Here is an 18,994-nt window from a genome sequence, read left to right on the forward strand (position 1 = left end):
AATTAAAATGGCCATTAACAGCATGTTAAGCACAACTTGTCACACCTTTGTCTACTCATAATATAGTACTAAAAGTGATTCCATGCAGTTATTTTCTTAAGAAATATACTTGAACTGGGGGTGGAAGCTTGTGGAATTCATGGAGGGAGCAATCCCATCTGGGTCGACGGTTGCCTCTGAGCCCGGGGGCGACCACCTATCCAGAGCAGGGCAGGAGTGGTGAGGAGTGGATCTCCTCCTCGCTCCCCTCACCTGGCTTTTGCAGCTAGACAGCCAATTTCGGCTGTCTAGCCGTGGGACCACGGAGTACAGGAAGCGGCAGCCGGACGACGCATAAGATGCGTCGTACCGGCATTTCTGACTTCCCCGCCCCGGCACGCCTCCAGGAATGCCCTGTTTTTGCCACTCTGCGCTGCCTACGAGGCAGTGCGGGAGGGGGTGGAGGTCGGTTCCCAGAAACCAACCTATCCTATGGCCGTCTAGCCGCTGACTAGCATAGAAATCAGCCTTATACCAGGTTAGAGTATTTGTCCAACTAGCTTAACAGTCGGCAGAGACCTTTCCCATCACCCACTACTGGATCCTTTTAACTGAAGATGTCAGGGATTGAACCTAGGACTTTCTGCCTGCGAAGCAGGTGCTCTGCCACTCAGCTGTGGTCCCATTCCCTTCCAAGACTGTCGACTGGCCAGACAAAAACCAGCACAGCCTGCTTCTGCCCTTTAACAGTAGCTTGATAAGCAGAAGTCAGCAGCTTAATTTTTTCATGGCACAGATCACCTGCTATTTTCTGTGCATCAAGTTGCTGTTAAAATCAGAGCTATAGGGGATGGTTACAAAAAAGAAAAGAAAAGCTGTCAATCCCAGCATGCACATAGAATGCAAAGTCTAGTCTAGTATAAAGGAGATCTAAAACTTATATGGAAACTTCCCGGTTTCATCAATTTCCATCCTCTTGTTGTGAAGCATTTTCATGGGCTTGAAGCCATACACTGGAAACAATTCACTCATAAATCAGTACACGTTTACTTCAATGCAATGACCATATGCTCCTGCCTATCCCACAGGGAACAGGAAATGTTATGGGTTTCCAAATTTAAATTTAGCTGTCTTGGAAATGAAGGAACTAAGCTGTCAAAGACTCTACAGTCCAGAAGTGACCACAGCCTAGATGTTTAAAAAGAGTGATTTACCAGCCATCACTCTTATTCTCTCCCTAGGGACTAGCAGATTGACAGAAAGGGGAAGAAACAAGCCCACATGTGGGCCTACAATGTAAGGTTATGCTATCACAGACCATCCAACACAGACCATTAATGTAAGAGGTGTTGCAGTGAAGGGTTGACTTTGCCTCTTGGCAAGTGGTATAAGTGTTTTAAAAAATGGAGCTTCACAACTTCGAATCTTCAAAGATCATGCCTGAATTAGGAAAAAAACATCACGGAGAAGCCCTGATTCTGCGAGGATAACGCCTTAATTTTAAAAAAAGCATTCGGAGCGGGGGATAGGAGGAGATAAAACTTAATCTCATTAGAAGGGATAGAATAACCCCCTGCTCAGTGCAGGAAGCCTGATTCCCAGGCGGTCGCCCATCCAACTACTGACCGGGGCCGACCCCGCTTAGCTTCCAAGATCAGACAAGCACGCGCACACCCAGCCCTTTGCTTGTTGCTAAAGAAACACTGAGTGCTGAGGAAGCTATGCAATCAGTAGCCGGAAGAAGACATGGGGCCGTTGAGAGCTGTGATTGGACAGGAGGGAAAAACAAACACCGCCATATATGGACAGGCGGGGGAGGGGACTACGACCGGATACTGTAGCAAAGGTGGAAAATCAGAGCACATTAAGGGGAAATATCGGGATATTAGGGTATTGAAAGCGGGAGCACGGAAGCGGGAAATTCCGGTTCCAATTCGAGGCGGCTACTACATAGTGTGAAAGGCGGGCGGTGAAACCTCACTGGAAGCGAAAAAAGGCGGTAAGTATAGATCCAGCTGGTGTCTTAAGGTTCATTTGTGTGCACAAAAGACAAGATACATCCACTCTCCACTCAGGGATTCCACCTCTACAGACTGTAGCTGAAACAGCCACAATTTAAGACAAACAAAACCCCCATCCCCAACTCTCTCTACAAAACAAAAGGAACCAGGATTTACTAAGGTCAGGGCAAGAGCCAAAACGAGAGAGATTACCCCGGTAAATGCTTCTATTCCACTGCTAGGTCTTATAGGGCATTGCTGATAATCTGCACCTGACTGAACTTGCTCACTTTCACCATTGCTCCTGGCCAAACCAAGACGTAACGTCTGAAGTTTAGCACTCCCTCTGATGCTCCTACCCCAAAGAGCCAGCAAGTAAGAGAGTACAGGAGGAGCCTGCAAACAGAGACTGCAGTTGCCAAGATTGGGCAACTTGTACAAGGCAACAACGAGGAAATCTAGTCAGGCACTGAAATGCCTGGGATTCTAGCGAAATAGTGCTTGGGGAGGGGAGAGATTCCTGTGACCCAGTTACAGTTATCCATGTTCTGTTCTGGTAACATTTTGGTTAGATTACAGTACAGAGCTGTCCGCCATGCAGACTGTGCAAAAACTACAACTAGTTCGGAATGCACTTGTGAACATGCTCACTGGTACAGACAGAAAGGAGTATACTTTGCCAGTTCTTAAGGATTCCCAAGGTGATGTACAGTCAGTAAATACTAAGAACCGTATAACTATTGAACAGTAAAAACTACTATAAGAACAGTGACAGGTAAACAAATTGATAATAATACAGAGAGCAACAGCGAACACTGCTACTTCAGTTGAAAATGCTTACGAAAACAAAACTTTTTCAGTATGCACCTAGACTGTCATAGTGATGTGGATGAGGAGGTGTCCCTGGGCAGCTGATTCCAAAGCTGTGTGGAATCACTGCAAAAGCTTTGTCACAAGCCACACAAGACTTGCATCACACAAGGAAGGGATAGAAATGCAAGGCCTCTGCAGCAGATCTCAGGGAACAGGGAGGATCTTATGCCTGGATTTTCCTTATGCTCAGGCTTAACCCAGCCAACCATGAAACTATTTGGGCAGCCTGATGTCTTGCTGATGCCAAAGAACCACCACAGTTCCATTCCACTGCTTCCAAACCTACCAAATTCAATAGCATAAAACAAAGTTAGCGATGCTGGTCCATAAGAAAAATTTCAAAACCCACAATACCTTTATTAGGACCAACCAAATATGCACAAAATTCCAGGCAGGCTTTCAAGATTTCCATATCTTTCCATCTAGCAAGAAGTTACAAAAAGCAAGGGGAAGGGGGAAAGGAGAGAGAGATGAAAGAAGGCTGGCTTGATGATGAAGTTTGTATGGTCAGAGCCTTACGATGGAATGGAGGAGGAGACGCAAACCTAAATGGACCTGGCACCCTCCAGATGTGTTGGACTGTAACTCCCATAATTTCCAACCAGCATTGCCATTGGCTGGATGTTATGGAAGTTTCAGTCCAGCACATCTGGAGGGTGCAAGGTTGGAGAAGACTGGATTAGATTCCCACTAGGTGTCATGCAAGTTTCAGACTATACCTAGGACTGTTCTGACAAACACAAAATGGTTGCTTCTCATGTTTTGAACATTAAAAAATCCAGTAATTACTCAGATTTGTCTCCAACCTTAATCAAAACTCACAGGTTCCTTGGTAGGCGAAGGACAGAGGTGAAGGGAAATAGCAGTTTTTATATGCTGGAAATTGATTTTGGGTGCATGTTGTTTAAAAAAAAAGTCAATAAAAGTCAAACTGAGTGGTGCTGCCTAATAGCTAGAGGGAAGAAAATTTATTTATTTTTATTTAAAACTTTTCTTGGCTGCCTTTCAGGGCAGAAGCCCTCCCAAGGAGGCTTACAGAAATTCTCAGATTTCAAGCATTCGATCTATTCTTCTCCAACCCGTTGCACAATAAATTACCACTTGCAAGTTTCAGACCTGTATGTGTTCTTCCTTGCCTTCATCTTTATATAGACCTTGGCTTGGTTGCACACATCTTATTGGGGTGACTGGACCCTAATTTTCTAGGGTCCTTAATCACACAGGGACCCTTCATAGATACAAAAGGCTCCCCACTGCAGATGTTCACTATAATCATCTGAGGGGCCTGGAGAAGCCACAGAGCCTCAGGTTGGGACTAAATGCATGGCACAGCAGCCCAGCTGTGTTGGCTTTTCTGGTGAGTAATGGTTAAATATCCCTAAAGATTCTGTTCTATCCCCCATACCGTCTACATGAAACTGCTGGAGGAGTTTAAGAACTTAAGAATTATAACCCAACATCATCTCAGGGATGAGAGATTGACTTTCTCAAACAACATTCCAATTTGGAATCTTTGTGTGACTGCTACAAGATTTTCAAATGTCCTGTATGAACAAGAAAACTCTAAAAGCAAACTGTCACTGTCCCAAAGAAATGGATCTGGTAGTCTGCATGAGAATCGGAAATTAAAAGCACCTCCTGGACCTCTGCTCATAAAGGAAGTCAGTCATCGATCCCTGAGTGCAGAAATAAAGAATAGAGGAAATACCCATGAAGATATTTCTTTATTAAACCATTTTACTCAGTTCACTAAATGATTGACTAGGCTCACTAGATAACTCCCAACCAAGTTCTATCCTCCAAATTCTCTCTTGGAATGTGGCAGGATGGAGAAATACACTTCTGGACTCTGAATTTTTGCACTGTCTCCAAACTTTTGATATTATTGCCATTCAGGAGGTTACTGGAGGTTAAGTCTGTCCTTGTACAGGGTTTCAAATCACTAGAAGTACCAGCAACCAAAGGCCAGAAATTTGGCCGGGGAAGCTATTAGAATCAATCAAATTAGACATGGAAATAGTGCACCTGGACAGGCTTACAAGTCATTTTATCCAGGCTGTCCTTTTTAGTAATCCCCATATGTGCAGATTTATCTTCTTAAATATCTATATTTCTCCTTAGTATACCTCCTTATCTAGTGAAGGCTGGAATAAACTGGATGATACTTTATGTAATATTTCAGTAGATTATCCAGAGGCAAAACTTATTCTGTGTGAGGATTTCAATGCCCAGATGAGCGCAGGTTATTCAGCCCTGGGAAAGGCAATGAATTTGGATATTGAGTTTTCTGTACATGAATGGTCATCTCAGGATAAAAGGGCTAATAAGGCTGGGCAGACACTGTTTCGTTTAATATTCAAGTACCTATTATTTCAAGTAAGTGGGAGTACTAAGTACAACTCCAAGGATTATTTCACCTACCTGTCAGATGGGGGTGCTAGTGTGGTGGACTATATATGTCCCTCTGGAATCATGTTTTACACTTAACAATAGAAAATAGAGTAGAAAGTGATCCCCCCATATTGACAGTGTCTTTGCCTAATTGTCACTTCCCAATATCCCCTAATCCTGTGGAAGGACACTTGTCAGTGAAAAATGACTTAACTGGTCAATTAAGTTGGATGGGGAAATTGGCACAGTTCTACGAAGCGAAAATCTATATCTTCTTAGGCACCAGTGCCTGGAAAGGGAAGGTAACATCGTAGAGTACTATCAGGAAATAGCTTCTGCTTTAAGCCCTTATGTAACTACTGCCTGCAGCACAAAAAGAGATACCCAGCCATCATCTATATGGTATGATAAGAAGTGCAGGAATGGGGAAAAGATTCTATCTAAACTGATCAGGATAGCCAGGTTAGATCAATCTGGGAATGCTAATGAAGCCATCCCAGCTCAATGATGGATTTATAAAAATCTACTTAAACAAAAGAAAGCTGTGTTCTATGAGAAGGAATAGAAGGCCTTGGGCCAGGCATTATTAGATAAAAATTAGGCTAGGTTTTGGAGATTTGTGACAGCAAGGGAAGGGAAGGCAAGATTCGTAGAGGAGGCAGCTCTAATTTCTTCCAATGAATGGGTGCTACATTTTAGTAAAATATTTGGGAAACTTTCAAATGAATATTCTGCTACCCTTGACTGGCCTATGAATCAGGTCCTACTGGAGTGGCAACCAGTGACATCAGAAGAAGTACTGGAAGATACTAAAGGGAACTGACTAAAGGGAAAGCACCAGGTGGTAGCATGTTACCCCGAGATATTTAAGATCAATCCTGAATGGTGGGATCCTATAGTCACCAAACTCTTCACATATACTAATACCATAGGCATCTTACCCTCAGGCTGGTCCTCTAGTGTGATTATACCTATATTTAAAAAAGGAAATACACGTGATCCCAAAAGTTATAAACCTGTAAGTCTCCTGAATGTAGCTTCCAAACTATACACCAAATACTTATTATGGAAATTTAACGGCTTGGGAGTAAGCAAATAATGTAATCAATGAAGCACAAGCAGATTTCCGCAAAGGCCGAAGCATAATAGGTCAATGCTTTGTCCTTCACCACTTAATTAAAAAAAACTATACATGAACCTTCTAAAAAATTGTATGCAGCTTCCATTATCTTCCATGTTCAATTCCGTAAATAAGACCCGCCTCTGGGGGAAGCTTGCCGATTCCAACATTGATGAAAGACTATTTTGGCTAATTAAAATATTTCATTAGAACAATGTCACCCAGGTAAGAGTTGGAGTAAATGGACATCTCACAAAAGAAATAAAAGTTGGTCAGGGAGTTCGTCAGGGTTGCATTTTGGCTCCCTTCTTATTCCACTTCTTTGTCAATAATGTAGTGCAAGAAATGGAATCTCCAAACTTTTTCTCCCCGACCCTTGACTCAAGCAAGGTTCCAATTCTGATGTATGCAGTGATGTAGTACTCCTTTCGCTTAACCAGATAGGCTTGAGACGCATCTTAGTCAAGTTAAGCTCTTTTTGTAGCAAGAAGTATCTCATTATTAATTACTTAAAAACCAAGATAGGGGTATTTGGGAAAGGACATAAAAAGCACAAATGGACAATGAATGGCCATGTTACTGAGCAATGCGGCTCATTTAAATATCTGGGTATCCATTTCAATGAAAGAATTGGAAAACACATTATGATGCAGTCAAATTGACGGTATCCAGAACTATACAACAAATTTTGAATTGTTTCTTCTCCAAGGGTGGCCAACTAATAGAGCTAGCTTTAAAAATATTTGTCAGGAAAGCAGTTGCTCAAATGTGTTATGGCGCTGAGATATGGGGTGAAGGTAATATTGCATCACTGGGAGCACTCCAGAATGGATATATAAGGAAAATACTAGCTTTACCTCTGGGCACACCAGCAGCCCTGTTGAGAGCAGAGACTGGTCTGTTTTCTATCAAATCTAGAGTTAACTAAAGTATGATCCGATACTGGTGCAGACTGAATAAAATGGTTGATTCTAGTCTCCTTAAGAAATGCTAGTACAAACAAGTGAGACGGGAGGGATGGGCAACGACCTGTCAGCAAAGAATGAACCTATAGTCAACTATGCTCGGCTTTCAGTCTAGCTTTCACCAACAAATTGAAAAAATCCATCTCTCCGTGGGTAGGGAGACTAATAACAATAATTGCTCTTCACAATGGTTTGCTCTCATTAAAAAAGACCATCAGTTTTCAGGGTATCTAACAACCATTACCTATCTGCTATTGAGGAAGACCTGTACAGAGTTAAGACCCAAACGGATGCCACCCGCTTACTTGGATGGCAGGTACTTTCACATTCTTGTAAATCACAGACTCTGTATTTGTGGAAATGGTTGTGTGGAGGACCTAGTGCACTACTTATTGTGCTGTCCACTGTATGCTCATCCAAGAGGGTGGTTTTTGTCTCACCTCATGTTGCAATGCAGTGGGTGGCCAGTTCAGAATATCATAATCCACCTGCTATCTGACAAGCAGGAGTACATCTCTTATAAAGTGGCACTGTATGCAACTGCAGCAAGGAAAATCAGAACCAGAACTTTGAACGAGATGGCAGTAGATATTAAGGGGGATTCAATGATCTGACAGGGCCAAGCTTGTGAGGAATTTTAGTATGTTTTAAGGCCTATTTTAAACGTGAGCATTTTAAAATTGCATGTGTTGAAACTGCTTATTTCTGCCCCAGTGTTTTTACTGCCCCAGTGTTTTTACTGCTGGTGATTTCACTGTCAGATTTTGAGGGTAACTTTGGTAAGATTCAAGGTGTATCTAAAATGTGAAGGTTTTAAGGTATATTTTTAAATGAAATGTTTAATTTTTCTCCTCATATTTTTATCTGCATTCACCCTGATGGTTTTTTGTTTTTTGCTTTGTTGCACTGCAATGGCCTATGGCTAAAAGCAATACACATGATTAAATTTTTGTTTCATAATTCTACCAAGTGCTGATCCATTTGAAGTTGGGCAATGATTGTCTTGTCCATAGAGCTCCCAGAGCCTGTGAGTAGTAAACAACCTGTTTGTAGGACACATGAATGGCATGTGTATCCACATGATACAAACTACTCCCACTGTTTTAGTGAATTCCCTCAAAAGACAATGATTGTGGTTGTCATGGTAGAGGAGGTGCTATCAAGATGGCACTGCACTTTCCCTGTGATTGGGCAAGGCTTGGTTAGAGAAAGACACAATTTAGAGAAAGACATACCAAGAGGCATGTGTGGATTTATGTTTTCCTATTCCATGATGTTTAGCTAATACTGCATTATACTTTGCATTAAGCAGCTGAAAGGTTTTTTTCTTTGCCCTTGTAGGTAAAAATCTGGTTCCAGAATCGCAGAGCCAAAGAAAGAAAATTAATGAAGAAGAAAATGACAAATTTTGATGGCAGCAGCCTTGGTTCTATCCAGAGTGACTCTGGTTCAATGAGTCCTATTCCAATTCCTGACCCACAGACTCATTCAGAAATGGCTGGTACTTTATTTCCACCACTGCCTCCTCCTCCTCCTCCACCACCTCCTCTTCCGATGAATGGTTTGCCGCACAACGGGAACCTTCAGCAGGTTGTGGCATCTCAGTAAGGCCACTCTGTTCAATGAAGAACATGATAACCCACGAATACATGGAGCACTACAGTTCACAAAGGGGATGCCGAAGCTGTTCACAAGAGACCCCCTGGCATCACAACAGCCATTTGTAAAGTACAGAGAAACTCACACCCAATATCAAGGACTGCAGGAGAACAGCCCTTTGGCAAGGGCACTGTGGTAGGAGAGGGGCTAAGCTTGAGAACCACATGCTCTTGGCTGCAAAGTTGGCCTGCTGAAGAGCAAAGAGGAAGGGTCACGGCCAGAGCAGCTTTTGGAATGAGTCCCCCGAGTCTACACCTGCGGCCCCGCACTTTGCTTCCTCCGAGACTGAGGAATGTGTCCACTGAGCAACTTCAACCCTTTGTTCTCTGTGGTGTATTCTTATTCTGTCCACTTAACAGGGTGGAGCTATGAACAATTACCAGGAAACTGAACATAACAGAAATACTGAATAAGCATAGCTTGTTATCAGGGTGTGTGCTCTGATTCTCAGCTTTCTTTTTTCATTATCATTTTAAAAGAGCAGGTTTCTAGTCCGTGTGGCCAAAAAACTAAGGTTGAAGATGTGTGGGCATTGCCTGATAAAACCTCAGAACCCAGACACAAAGCTGAGTAAGATTTCCAGTGGTCAGAGGGGGGTTGGCTTCAGATTCGTGCATGCTTCCTTGCTCCTCACCATGACTTGCAAACTCAAATAAATTATGCAAAATATGGACGTTGTGCAAATTTGCTCAATTTCCGCAATTTGTAAATTGCAGAATTCAGTTTTTCTTGGTGCAGAATTTGGATTACCCGAGTGCAGATCTTGTTGCTGTTGTTTTAGTATGGAGTACACACCACCCTACCCATTGTTGGCTGGACATATCTGAAGCCATTAAACAAATTTGCTGATCCAACAGCGTCTTTCAACAGCTCTTTAAAAATCACATTGTAAATTCAAGATTCCTGTGGATTTAATTTGTACCTGCCCTATGGCATTACAGTCCTCTAAAACATTTCAACTGTTATATTCATTTAAGGTATTAAGAAGCCTCCACAATGAGTTTTCACAGCTAAAACTCCACAAAAAATTTTAGGCATAGCTTGCCTAAAAATCTCAAAGGGTGATGAGCATTTTCACTAGTGTTTCTGTGCAGCAAACCAAGTGTTTGGAAAATGTATCACTATGGAAATCTGTTCAGAGGGAGTAGCTAAGCTCACTCTAATCCTCTTTCTCCTACTCCAACAAGCCTATTGATGATGCTACAGGCCTAGTCCAGAAACTTCTCCTCAGCCTCCCACATCAGGGAGGCTAGATAACTATGAGGTCTAGGATTTGTGAAGCAACAAAACTGGGCTGGGCTTACTGGTGATAATATATAAATAGATGGAGGGAGCAATCCTATCAAGATCAACGGTAGCCTCCAACCCCAGGGGCGACCGTCTATCCAGTGCAGGGCAGGAGGAGTGGATCTCCTCCTCCCTCCCCCAGCCCTGCTTTCAGCTGTCTAGCTGCGGGACCTCGGAGCATGGGAAGCGGTGGCCGGATGACACATAGGATGTGTCGTACTGGATTTCTGACTTTCTTGCCCCAGCCAACCCCCAGGAATGCCCCATTTTTGACACTCTGTTCTTACGAGAGCAGAGAAATCCACGCTGCCTACAAGGCGGCACGGGGGGGGGGGTGTCGGTTCTCTGGGAACCGACCTCAGAGTGTGGGCTCCAAGGTCAGTTCCTGGGAACTGACCTATCCTATGGCCGTCTAGCTGCTGACTAGCAGCCATAGGATTGCGCCTTAAAAAAACGTTAATTATTATTAGATTTTGTTCTATGTAGTTAAGAATTATATACGTAGGACAATTAAGAATGAATACACTGTTGTTCTGTAAAGAAACATACGTCAAACCAATAAGAGAGAATATAATGTTCTTGTGTTATAAAGGCCTAATCATACCAAAAATAACCAGTACCAAATAAACCAAATGCGTTTAGACATACAGTCTTCCTCAGTGGTCTAGTACAAGGGGTAGATGTTATGCCCCAAAGTAAACAGACATATGTATACAGACACATTGTATATAACACATACAGCACAATCATCAACAAAGGACCTGCAGTGTTTAGACTTGGCGATGTACAAACAATATTATGTTTTAATATACCTTAATTATAATTTAAAACTTCTACTTAAAGCTATATTAAAATATGCCTAAAAGTTAAAAACTCACCAATTTACTAGTCTTGCCAATCCTTCCTCTAATGCGTGTACCAGCAAAGGTGTTATGATTCATTATCATAACGTTATCGTGTTATGATAATGAATAAACTGCAAGGGGGCCAAAGGCTCCACTATAAATAACTGTTTTTGAGGATGGCAATAAACTGTAGTCCTAAAAGCAACTGTATAAGAATAAATATCAGTTTAAAAGTAAAATAAATTATGAAGTACACATATGTAAAACCACATACTCACATACAAACGGTAGATCGATAAGTAAAGGAGCTCTGAATGCTGCCCAAACAGCATTATAGACTTATTATAAACTGTGAAGGCTTGGGGCTCTCATTAAATTCTTAAAACAAGTAAGGCAGAGATGTAGAGTGGAGCCTGATAATATCGGGATTAGTTCCTTAAGGGGCGCTCATCCAAAACTGACGGATAACGATGGATTATTTAAAAACATGACCAGTACAACTGCAAATCAAGCACATAATGGCCAAAACAAAAAGAATATATACATAGCACTGTTGTTAGTAGTCATATTAATACATGACCATCCAGTTTATCTCTTCATTTAAGCCAGCTGGAGATTTGGTCTTTAAGTAAAAAATCCAGAACAGTTCCCACTGCAGACGTCTATGATATAGCTGTTGGCCTTGGGTTTCGACTTTCTCCAAACAGCAGAATTTCAGATCGTTGAGGCTGTATTCACATCCCAGGAAGTGTTGGGAAAGGGGGACCTGCACCCTCTGGTTTCTTATACAGCTTTTTTATTCACCAATCCTGGTCTTCATGGCTCTTGCAGTCATTCCTACATATATCTTTTTACAAGGGCATATAATCGCATAAATAGTGTTGCAGTTAAAGAAGCCTCGATATGGATATTGTACATTGTAGGGTTAATAAAAGCTTTTCCTCTATAACAATTTACACAAACAATGCAATGACCACAGGGAAAATGCCCTTTTACTTCTGCCCCTAGAGGTGTTCTATCTATCAGTCTGGGCTATCTGAATGCAGGTGCTATGTACCGAAATATCCCCGAGGTTCTGTTTTCGTTTGTGCGCAAACATAGGACCTCCCTGACAACCAGGTATATCTTTCACAAGGTACCAGTATCGGCTAAAGATATCTCGAATATTACTAGTATATCCATCATAAGTTAAAGGGACAAGCATTCTATCTTTTGGGGGGGGCTCCTGGGTTATCAAAGCACCTCCCTACCGCTGTTCAAGGCTCTATGCATACCCCCCCCAGTGATTTCATTGGGTACCCTCTCCTACTTAGCTGAATAATAAGTATTTTTGCCTGCTTGTAGAAATCTTGTGTACTACTGCAATTTCTTTGCAGTTTCAGCATTTGTTAGTATGGCAAATTGTGTTTCATATGGACAGGATAGTAGCTGTCATATTTCAGAAAAGAATTAGCATCTGTGTTCTTTCAATACACATCAGTAGTGAGTGACCCATTCTGAACTAAAACTGTGACATCCAGAAAATTAAGCCTAGATTTGTTATATTAGATGTATTGATTATTACTGGTATGGTTAGGCCTTTATAACACAAGAACATTGTATTCTCCCTTATTGGTTTGATGCATGTTTCCTTACAGCACAGTAACAGTGTATTCTCTCTTATTGTTTTTAGGTTTGTATTTTTAACTATATAGATAAAAAATGTTATTATTAGTTTCTATTCTATTTATATTTATTATCACCAGTAAGCCCAGTCCAATTGTTTTGTTGCTAAATTTCTATGGGTTGGGGAGATATCTTCTGTTTTGGTTTGGTCTAGCATTTGTGAAGGACTCATGAGACTTCAACGGCTGCCTGGTACCTGGAAGTCAACTGGCCTCTTTGGCAGGCTGCAGCTTAGTTTGGCATTGTCTCCATCTATGGCATGTTTGCCCACTGAGCCTCAGTGCACATCCCCATCAGTGTCACAGAGAAAGTACTTCCTACTCACTTTGACTGCAGGTCGAATTCATATTAGCATTTTTCAGGGAGGAAATTCACTAAGGAATTATATCTCCCCCTCATAATAATATGGCCTTTTGAAAGCCCCCTCCTGCATATTGTGATTCAAGTTACGCCATTTCATAAAATACTTTTTCTGAATCTCATGAAGTCCCATGCAGTCATATTTGCAAGGGAGTTTCTGAATTCATGCCTTGATATTCTCAACTAAAAAACTATGTTAGAGTTGCTATGGACACCAGAATATAGAAAGAAAGGCACTACTTGATGCCTGGTTCTTAAATTATTGTTTTAATAAAATTCTAAACTTCAACTACAATGGTCCTGAACAAGACAGTCATGCACAGTAAGGACTTGCACATGGTTTGTTCTATGCACCTAAGAACTATGTGCAGCGGTTCCAGATAGCAGATGAGGATTCCCAGTAGCATCACAAGATAGATTAGAAGGTACATTCCCATCCATACTGTGCAGTACTAAATGGGTTATACATCTGTATCCAATCTGCACCCACAATGGCTAAGTTCTGATGATCATCTAAACTAGATGTGGTTAAGATGACTGGAAATCAGCTGCAGTAAAATGCCACCTTTTCCACTCCCCCCCCCTTTTCCTCTCCTCCTCCTTTGTGTGTGAGAGAAGGAGAATGAAAGCTTCTGCTTTCAGTTTTTACTAACCCGGTTTCCCATTACATATTAATTCAGGGGCCTGTGGTTTGTTCTAACCCTAGTTACTTAAATATGATCAGACCACAGTTCCCTGAGTTCATACATAAAAGGACACTGTGGTTTAGTTATATCTCTGAAAGAAGCTTTCTCTCCCACTCCTTCTCTCACATGGGAAGGAGAAGGAGAGGGGAGGGGGAGCGTGTGAGCCATGGCTTGTTTCAAATCACATAGCACGGCTCTAAAAATGACCATTTGAAAGAAGTCAGTGTGTGGATTGCTGCATGCACAGTTCTCAATTAAGTGTGCCTTCAGGGCCAGACCTCGGCTGTAGGGCACTGTGCCATTGCCAGGAACCAAAGGTGGAGAGCATATTCTTCAGCCCTAGGAGATAAAGTTGCGGGTTAGGATTTGGGCTGGAGCACAGCAGGCAGGAACTTCTACTTTGTTGTCTAGGCAAGGGGAGAAGGCCCAGCTCTTAGTCTGGCCTGGCTACATCAAAGACCTTGTGCTGCTGGTGTTAATCTCAAGGGCTGATGCTGAATATTCTCATTTCATTTTGTTTCTGAAAATGGCTCTGAGACTTGAGAGCACCAAATCCTGGGTAGCTTGTTATGCTGGGTATACGGTCTAGGCCATGAGTTCCCAGACATATCCCAATATTCAAGAACTGTGAGTACAGCCCTGATTGCTGGATGTGGGCATGTTCAGTTCAGACATCATTCAGTTCATACGTCATTCCAATCCATGGGTTGAACTAACTATAGTTTGGATACCCATATGCATCTTTCCCCTTTAACAACAATCAATCAAAAGCAGCTGTGAGAGGCTGCAACTTTGAGTGAAGGAATTGTGTGGGGAAGGGCTGCTTAACTCTTTCTCCTCTGGCCATTTTCCCAGCCAAAATTGCCTCGAAGCTGCTTGCTCCCAGCTCTGAGAGAAAGGCAGCTGGCAGGCAGGCAGTGAATTTGAGCAGAAAAATGGACAGAAGGAAAAGAGTTATGCAGTCGTCCACACCAAAGCCATTCCTCCATTCAAACTCTCAGCCCACACACAGCTGCTTTTGGTTTAAAAGATGGTCAAAGTAAAGATATCTGCAACAACATGCCACGTCTTTGTTTCATTTTCAGAAATGCTGTTAGGTACTGGGAAGCCTGAATTCATGGGAGACAAAGCAAACTCATCTTCTGAGTTGTTACTGAATCAAAAGAAACTACTAGATTACATTACTTGTCTTTGGTTACCTAGTTTTGGAAGCAGATTTCTTCCTGTAGGCTCTTGACCTTTTTATGTTGTTACATCACACCTCCCTCCCCTAATTATAACAGAATTTAAGGGTAACACGAAGCTACTTGTATAGAATAATTTTCAATAAACAACTTTGATGTCTTCTTTGTAGAGCAGTGAAAAACTACTAGGGGAAATACCAACGCCCATTATTCTACATTTCACCATTATTCTACATTTTCTATGATCATAGTAAAAAACAATATGATTATAGTACAAAATAATAACCTTGAAATTAAAAGTTTGAAAATGCAGGGATTATGATGGTGTCCATCAGTGTGTTGGTAGAATTTTCCTGATGGTAAGCTCAGCACTCTCACCCATATATACACAGTTTTGAAGCTTAACATCCATTCCCCATAATCCCCCTCCTTTCTACAATTGCTGGACCATCATCTCTGGCCCAGTTCTCTCCTCCTCTCCCAGATCCACACCATTGTCAATCCCATAATCTTCCTTTGTGTGGTATCATGTTCATTTAGAGGAAGATGGCACAAGGTTCTTCTGTGACCTAGCAAAACTCTAGGACTACAAGCCAAATACCGATGCCTGCGGAGTGTGAGGGGACACTTTAGAACCATGCTGCTAGAGGTACAGTGAGGCCGTTTTTATGAAAGAATGTACTAATTTATCATATTAAAATGTAGGAAAGAAAATTAACCTTTTATACTTTCATTCAAAACTAAATCAATCTCATTAGGTGCTGATCAATCTAAGCAACGTGGAATTGACTTCATCTTACATTGATATTAATGAGCAAAGCAAAGATTATATTTCAGTTACCCTCCTAAATTTATTTGAAAAATCCTTTAACATTCTGTGCTTACACCTCCCTGTGTGAAAACTTGGACATGAAAAGAAAAGCTGCACTTTAGCTCATTCATTTGTCTCAAGTTATCATTACAGCAGAGCTTTCCAAACTTTTCATGTTGGTGACACACTTTTTAGATATGCATCATTTCATGACATGGTAATTCAGTTTTACTAGCAAACCGGAGGTTAAACTAACCCGTTATAAGAGATACGGACACATACATAAATTGTAATAACAAAATGTATGTGGATAGAAAATATCTCATGAAAACCTTTCATTTATATTTTTAAAAATATATGATTTGTAAGATAATAACATACATTGTTGTCATTTATGAGTAACATTATGTAAATATGTGCAAGAAAATGTGAAAAATAAACAAAATTAACTAAAGTATTTACAATACATATTAGGACACACAGGCCCAGGTAGGAGCTCAGCTGCAAAAGCACATGAAGTAGAGAAGCAAAAGTCCAACAAAAATGGTGTAAATATATATGTCTCACTACAAGGCTATATTGCTGTAAATATTTGCAATGCCTATGTCCAGAGTCCAGTTCCAGCACTCTCCAGTGGTATACTGCCGATGGGTGGTTAATCCACAATTACAGCAGAGTAAAAATAAACATAAGTGGCAGAAATCAAATTATAAGTGCCACGTGGTGGGTGGCTTGCTGTTTGCCACATTGGGTTTGGGAGGGTGGCCTCCCTTCAGCCAGCAGCAGGTGGGTTGACTGGGTGACAGCCTGCAGCTGCGCTCGCCCGGGTGATTGGGAGCACGCTGATTCTGAGGCTTCTGGCCTCCACTGAGCTCGGTTCTGACTGGCCAAGATGGCGGACAGCCCATTTGGTGCAGTCCCAGGCGGTGTTTCCACCCGTGCACTACTCTGGCCTGACCACGCAGCAGCACGGTGCAGAAGTCCGCGAAGGGCGTGTTCGAAATCTCGCAGGGCTGGTGGCCGCTGCCACTTCTCCGTGCCAGCGTCGGCCAAGCTCTGCTCCCAGGGCGGCGCCTCCCCTCCCCTCTCTTCACCCCGCGCCTCTACCTCGCCATACTGTTCCAACACCGCCAATCACATGCATCCTACGTCAACCCACCACATGATCCTAAAGCAGCTAATGTTAAAGCAGCTAACCTTAGCTGCTTTAACATTAGCTGCTTTAGGAAGTTCCAGGGGAGGGGCCAAGGGAAGCAAACGCGAGTAAGGGAGCTCCGTGGTGCCCTTCCGCACAATTTTCTGCATTTCGCACGACACACCTACACACTGCCACCAACACACTAATGTGTCGCGGCACACAGTATGGAAAGCTCTGCATTAGAGCATCAGTCTATCAGGTTATCAAGCCTGTTTTACCTTGTTTACATGCAGGAGATATTTATAGAAAAAAATAAGAACTGGCTTTGAAGACATGTCTTATCTCTAGTTTGCTGAAATGCTGCTTGCTATTGATTGCAATGTTTTTCCAGCATGGCAACATAAAGCAGAATTACGTTTGAAGAAATAAATGTTCAAAGGTTAAAATTAGGTCTGCAAGGTTTAATTGCTAGATTAATCAACAACGTTAAAAGCACAGTTCTTTATATTTGGACCAATTTTGGTTCTGGTGTCTTACTGTAATAGAGAATAAACACGGAAATATTACATATAGACTTTCCTTCTAACAATGAGCTTGTTAATCAAATGTTAAGATATCTTACGCTGCCTTCAATAGCTCAAAAAATCACCTCTCTTGACATAAAATGAAAATTTATTTACATTCAGTGTATTAATTGGTTAAAAGGTAGATGATTAACTAAAAGTAATTCTAATCAGCTAGCAGCCCTAGTTAAAACATATTGCTAAAAGTTGGTCAGTACCTTAGGAATAATTAGCCTTGTAGTTATGTAGCGATTCTTTTTCAGCAATTAGAACTCTTTGAAATCTATGCAGAAGATTTGTTTCAATATCTTGTTAATTGCACTTGCCCACAAACATTCAGCAATACTATTCTATGCAATAAATGTTTGTTAAATATATTTGTACAAGTGGAGAACCATAACATTTTGCAGAGGTATTTTACTTTGCAATATTTGTCTCCACCTATTCCCATTTACACACAACTGTTCACAAACAGTTCTGAAGAAGAAGAAGAAGAAGAAGGAGGAGGAGGAGGAGGAGGAGGAGGAGGAGGAGAAGAGGGCCTGTAATCAGGAAAGCCATAGAGTTTGGGCAAAAAGCAAGTGTTCTCCCCCTACCCCCACCCCACTCTGGTCAGCCATTTTCTTGACTGCAATTGTCTTCGATGGAAAAAAAGAGATGAGACAGGAAAACCAGTCAGGGGTGTGTGCATGCACATGTCTGCTTCTCATCCCAGACATTTTTTTTCCCTTGAGTTTGGGCAGGAATCAATTATTCACCACTCCCCAACCATTTTTCTGCTTGCAGATCCCTTCTTCTCTTCCATGGAACTCAAATGAAGTTCATTGTCTCTATTGAATTCTATGGAAGAATTGATGGCGATCAAAGAAACTGATAGAGCAGGGAGTTCAGTTTCCCCCAGACCTGGTTCTTCTCATGGGGACAAATGTTCTCCACCTTCTCTTCTGAGGCCATGACCGTGCTATTCCCAAAGTAACGGAAACAGAACGAATTATCCAGCTACTGTAGTCATTCTTTACATATCTCTGATCATTGCAAGGGGGGTTGCCCAATTACAAAACATCCCAATCTTAAAATACCTGTGTTTGTCCAAACCACGCTGTCTAGGTTTGCACATAACAATAACCCATGGTATGGGTTGCTGAATTCTGGGTTGTTGTGTTGTGCAAACCCAGCTGCACTAACAAGCAATGATTTGTTAACCACAAACAACCCAGAATGAGAACCCATGGATTGTTGTTGGGTTGTGAATTCTGGGTTGTTTAAACTATGTGTTGTAGCTACATGTGAGCCTAGAACTGTGGGTTGTTTCACAAGGCTACAGAGGGAGAAGTGGTAAAAAAAAACAACAACCCCAAACCCGCCAGTCACTCTATATACAGGTACTATAGCAAAGGCTTTTGGGATACAGGGAGGGAGCAGGAAAAGGAGGAGGGAATGAGAAAACGAATCCAGAGAATGAGAAAAC

The 18,994-nt window shown here is 41.9% G+C and overlaps 1 protein-coding gene across 1 annotated transcript in view; it reads left to right on the plus strand.

Moving 5' to 3' along the window:
* Nucleotides 1-9,650, plus strand: part of LOC146338632 (homeobox protein CDX-4-like) — a 29,578-nt gene extending 19,928 nt beyond the window's left edge. The window contains exon 4 of the mRNA XM_084813363.1: nucleotides 8,670-9,650. Within this exon, the coding sequence (XP_084669489.1) occupies nucleotides 8,670-8,936 (267 nt within the window). The 3' untranslated portion in view covers nucleotides 8,937-9,650. The remainder of the gene's footprint in view (nucleotides 1-8,669) is intronic.
* Nucleotides 9,651-18,994: the final 9,344 nt, after the last annotated feature.

Source organism: Heloderma suspectum, chromosome 9 (genome assembly GCF_057233095.1).
Source record: "Heloderma suspectum isolate Gila_16-S chromosome 9, 16-S_ref, whole genome shotgun sequence".
NCBI classification, from domain to species: Eukaryota; Metazoa; Chordata; class Lepidosauria; order Squamata; family Helodermatidae; genus Heloderma; species Heloderma suspectum.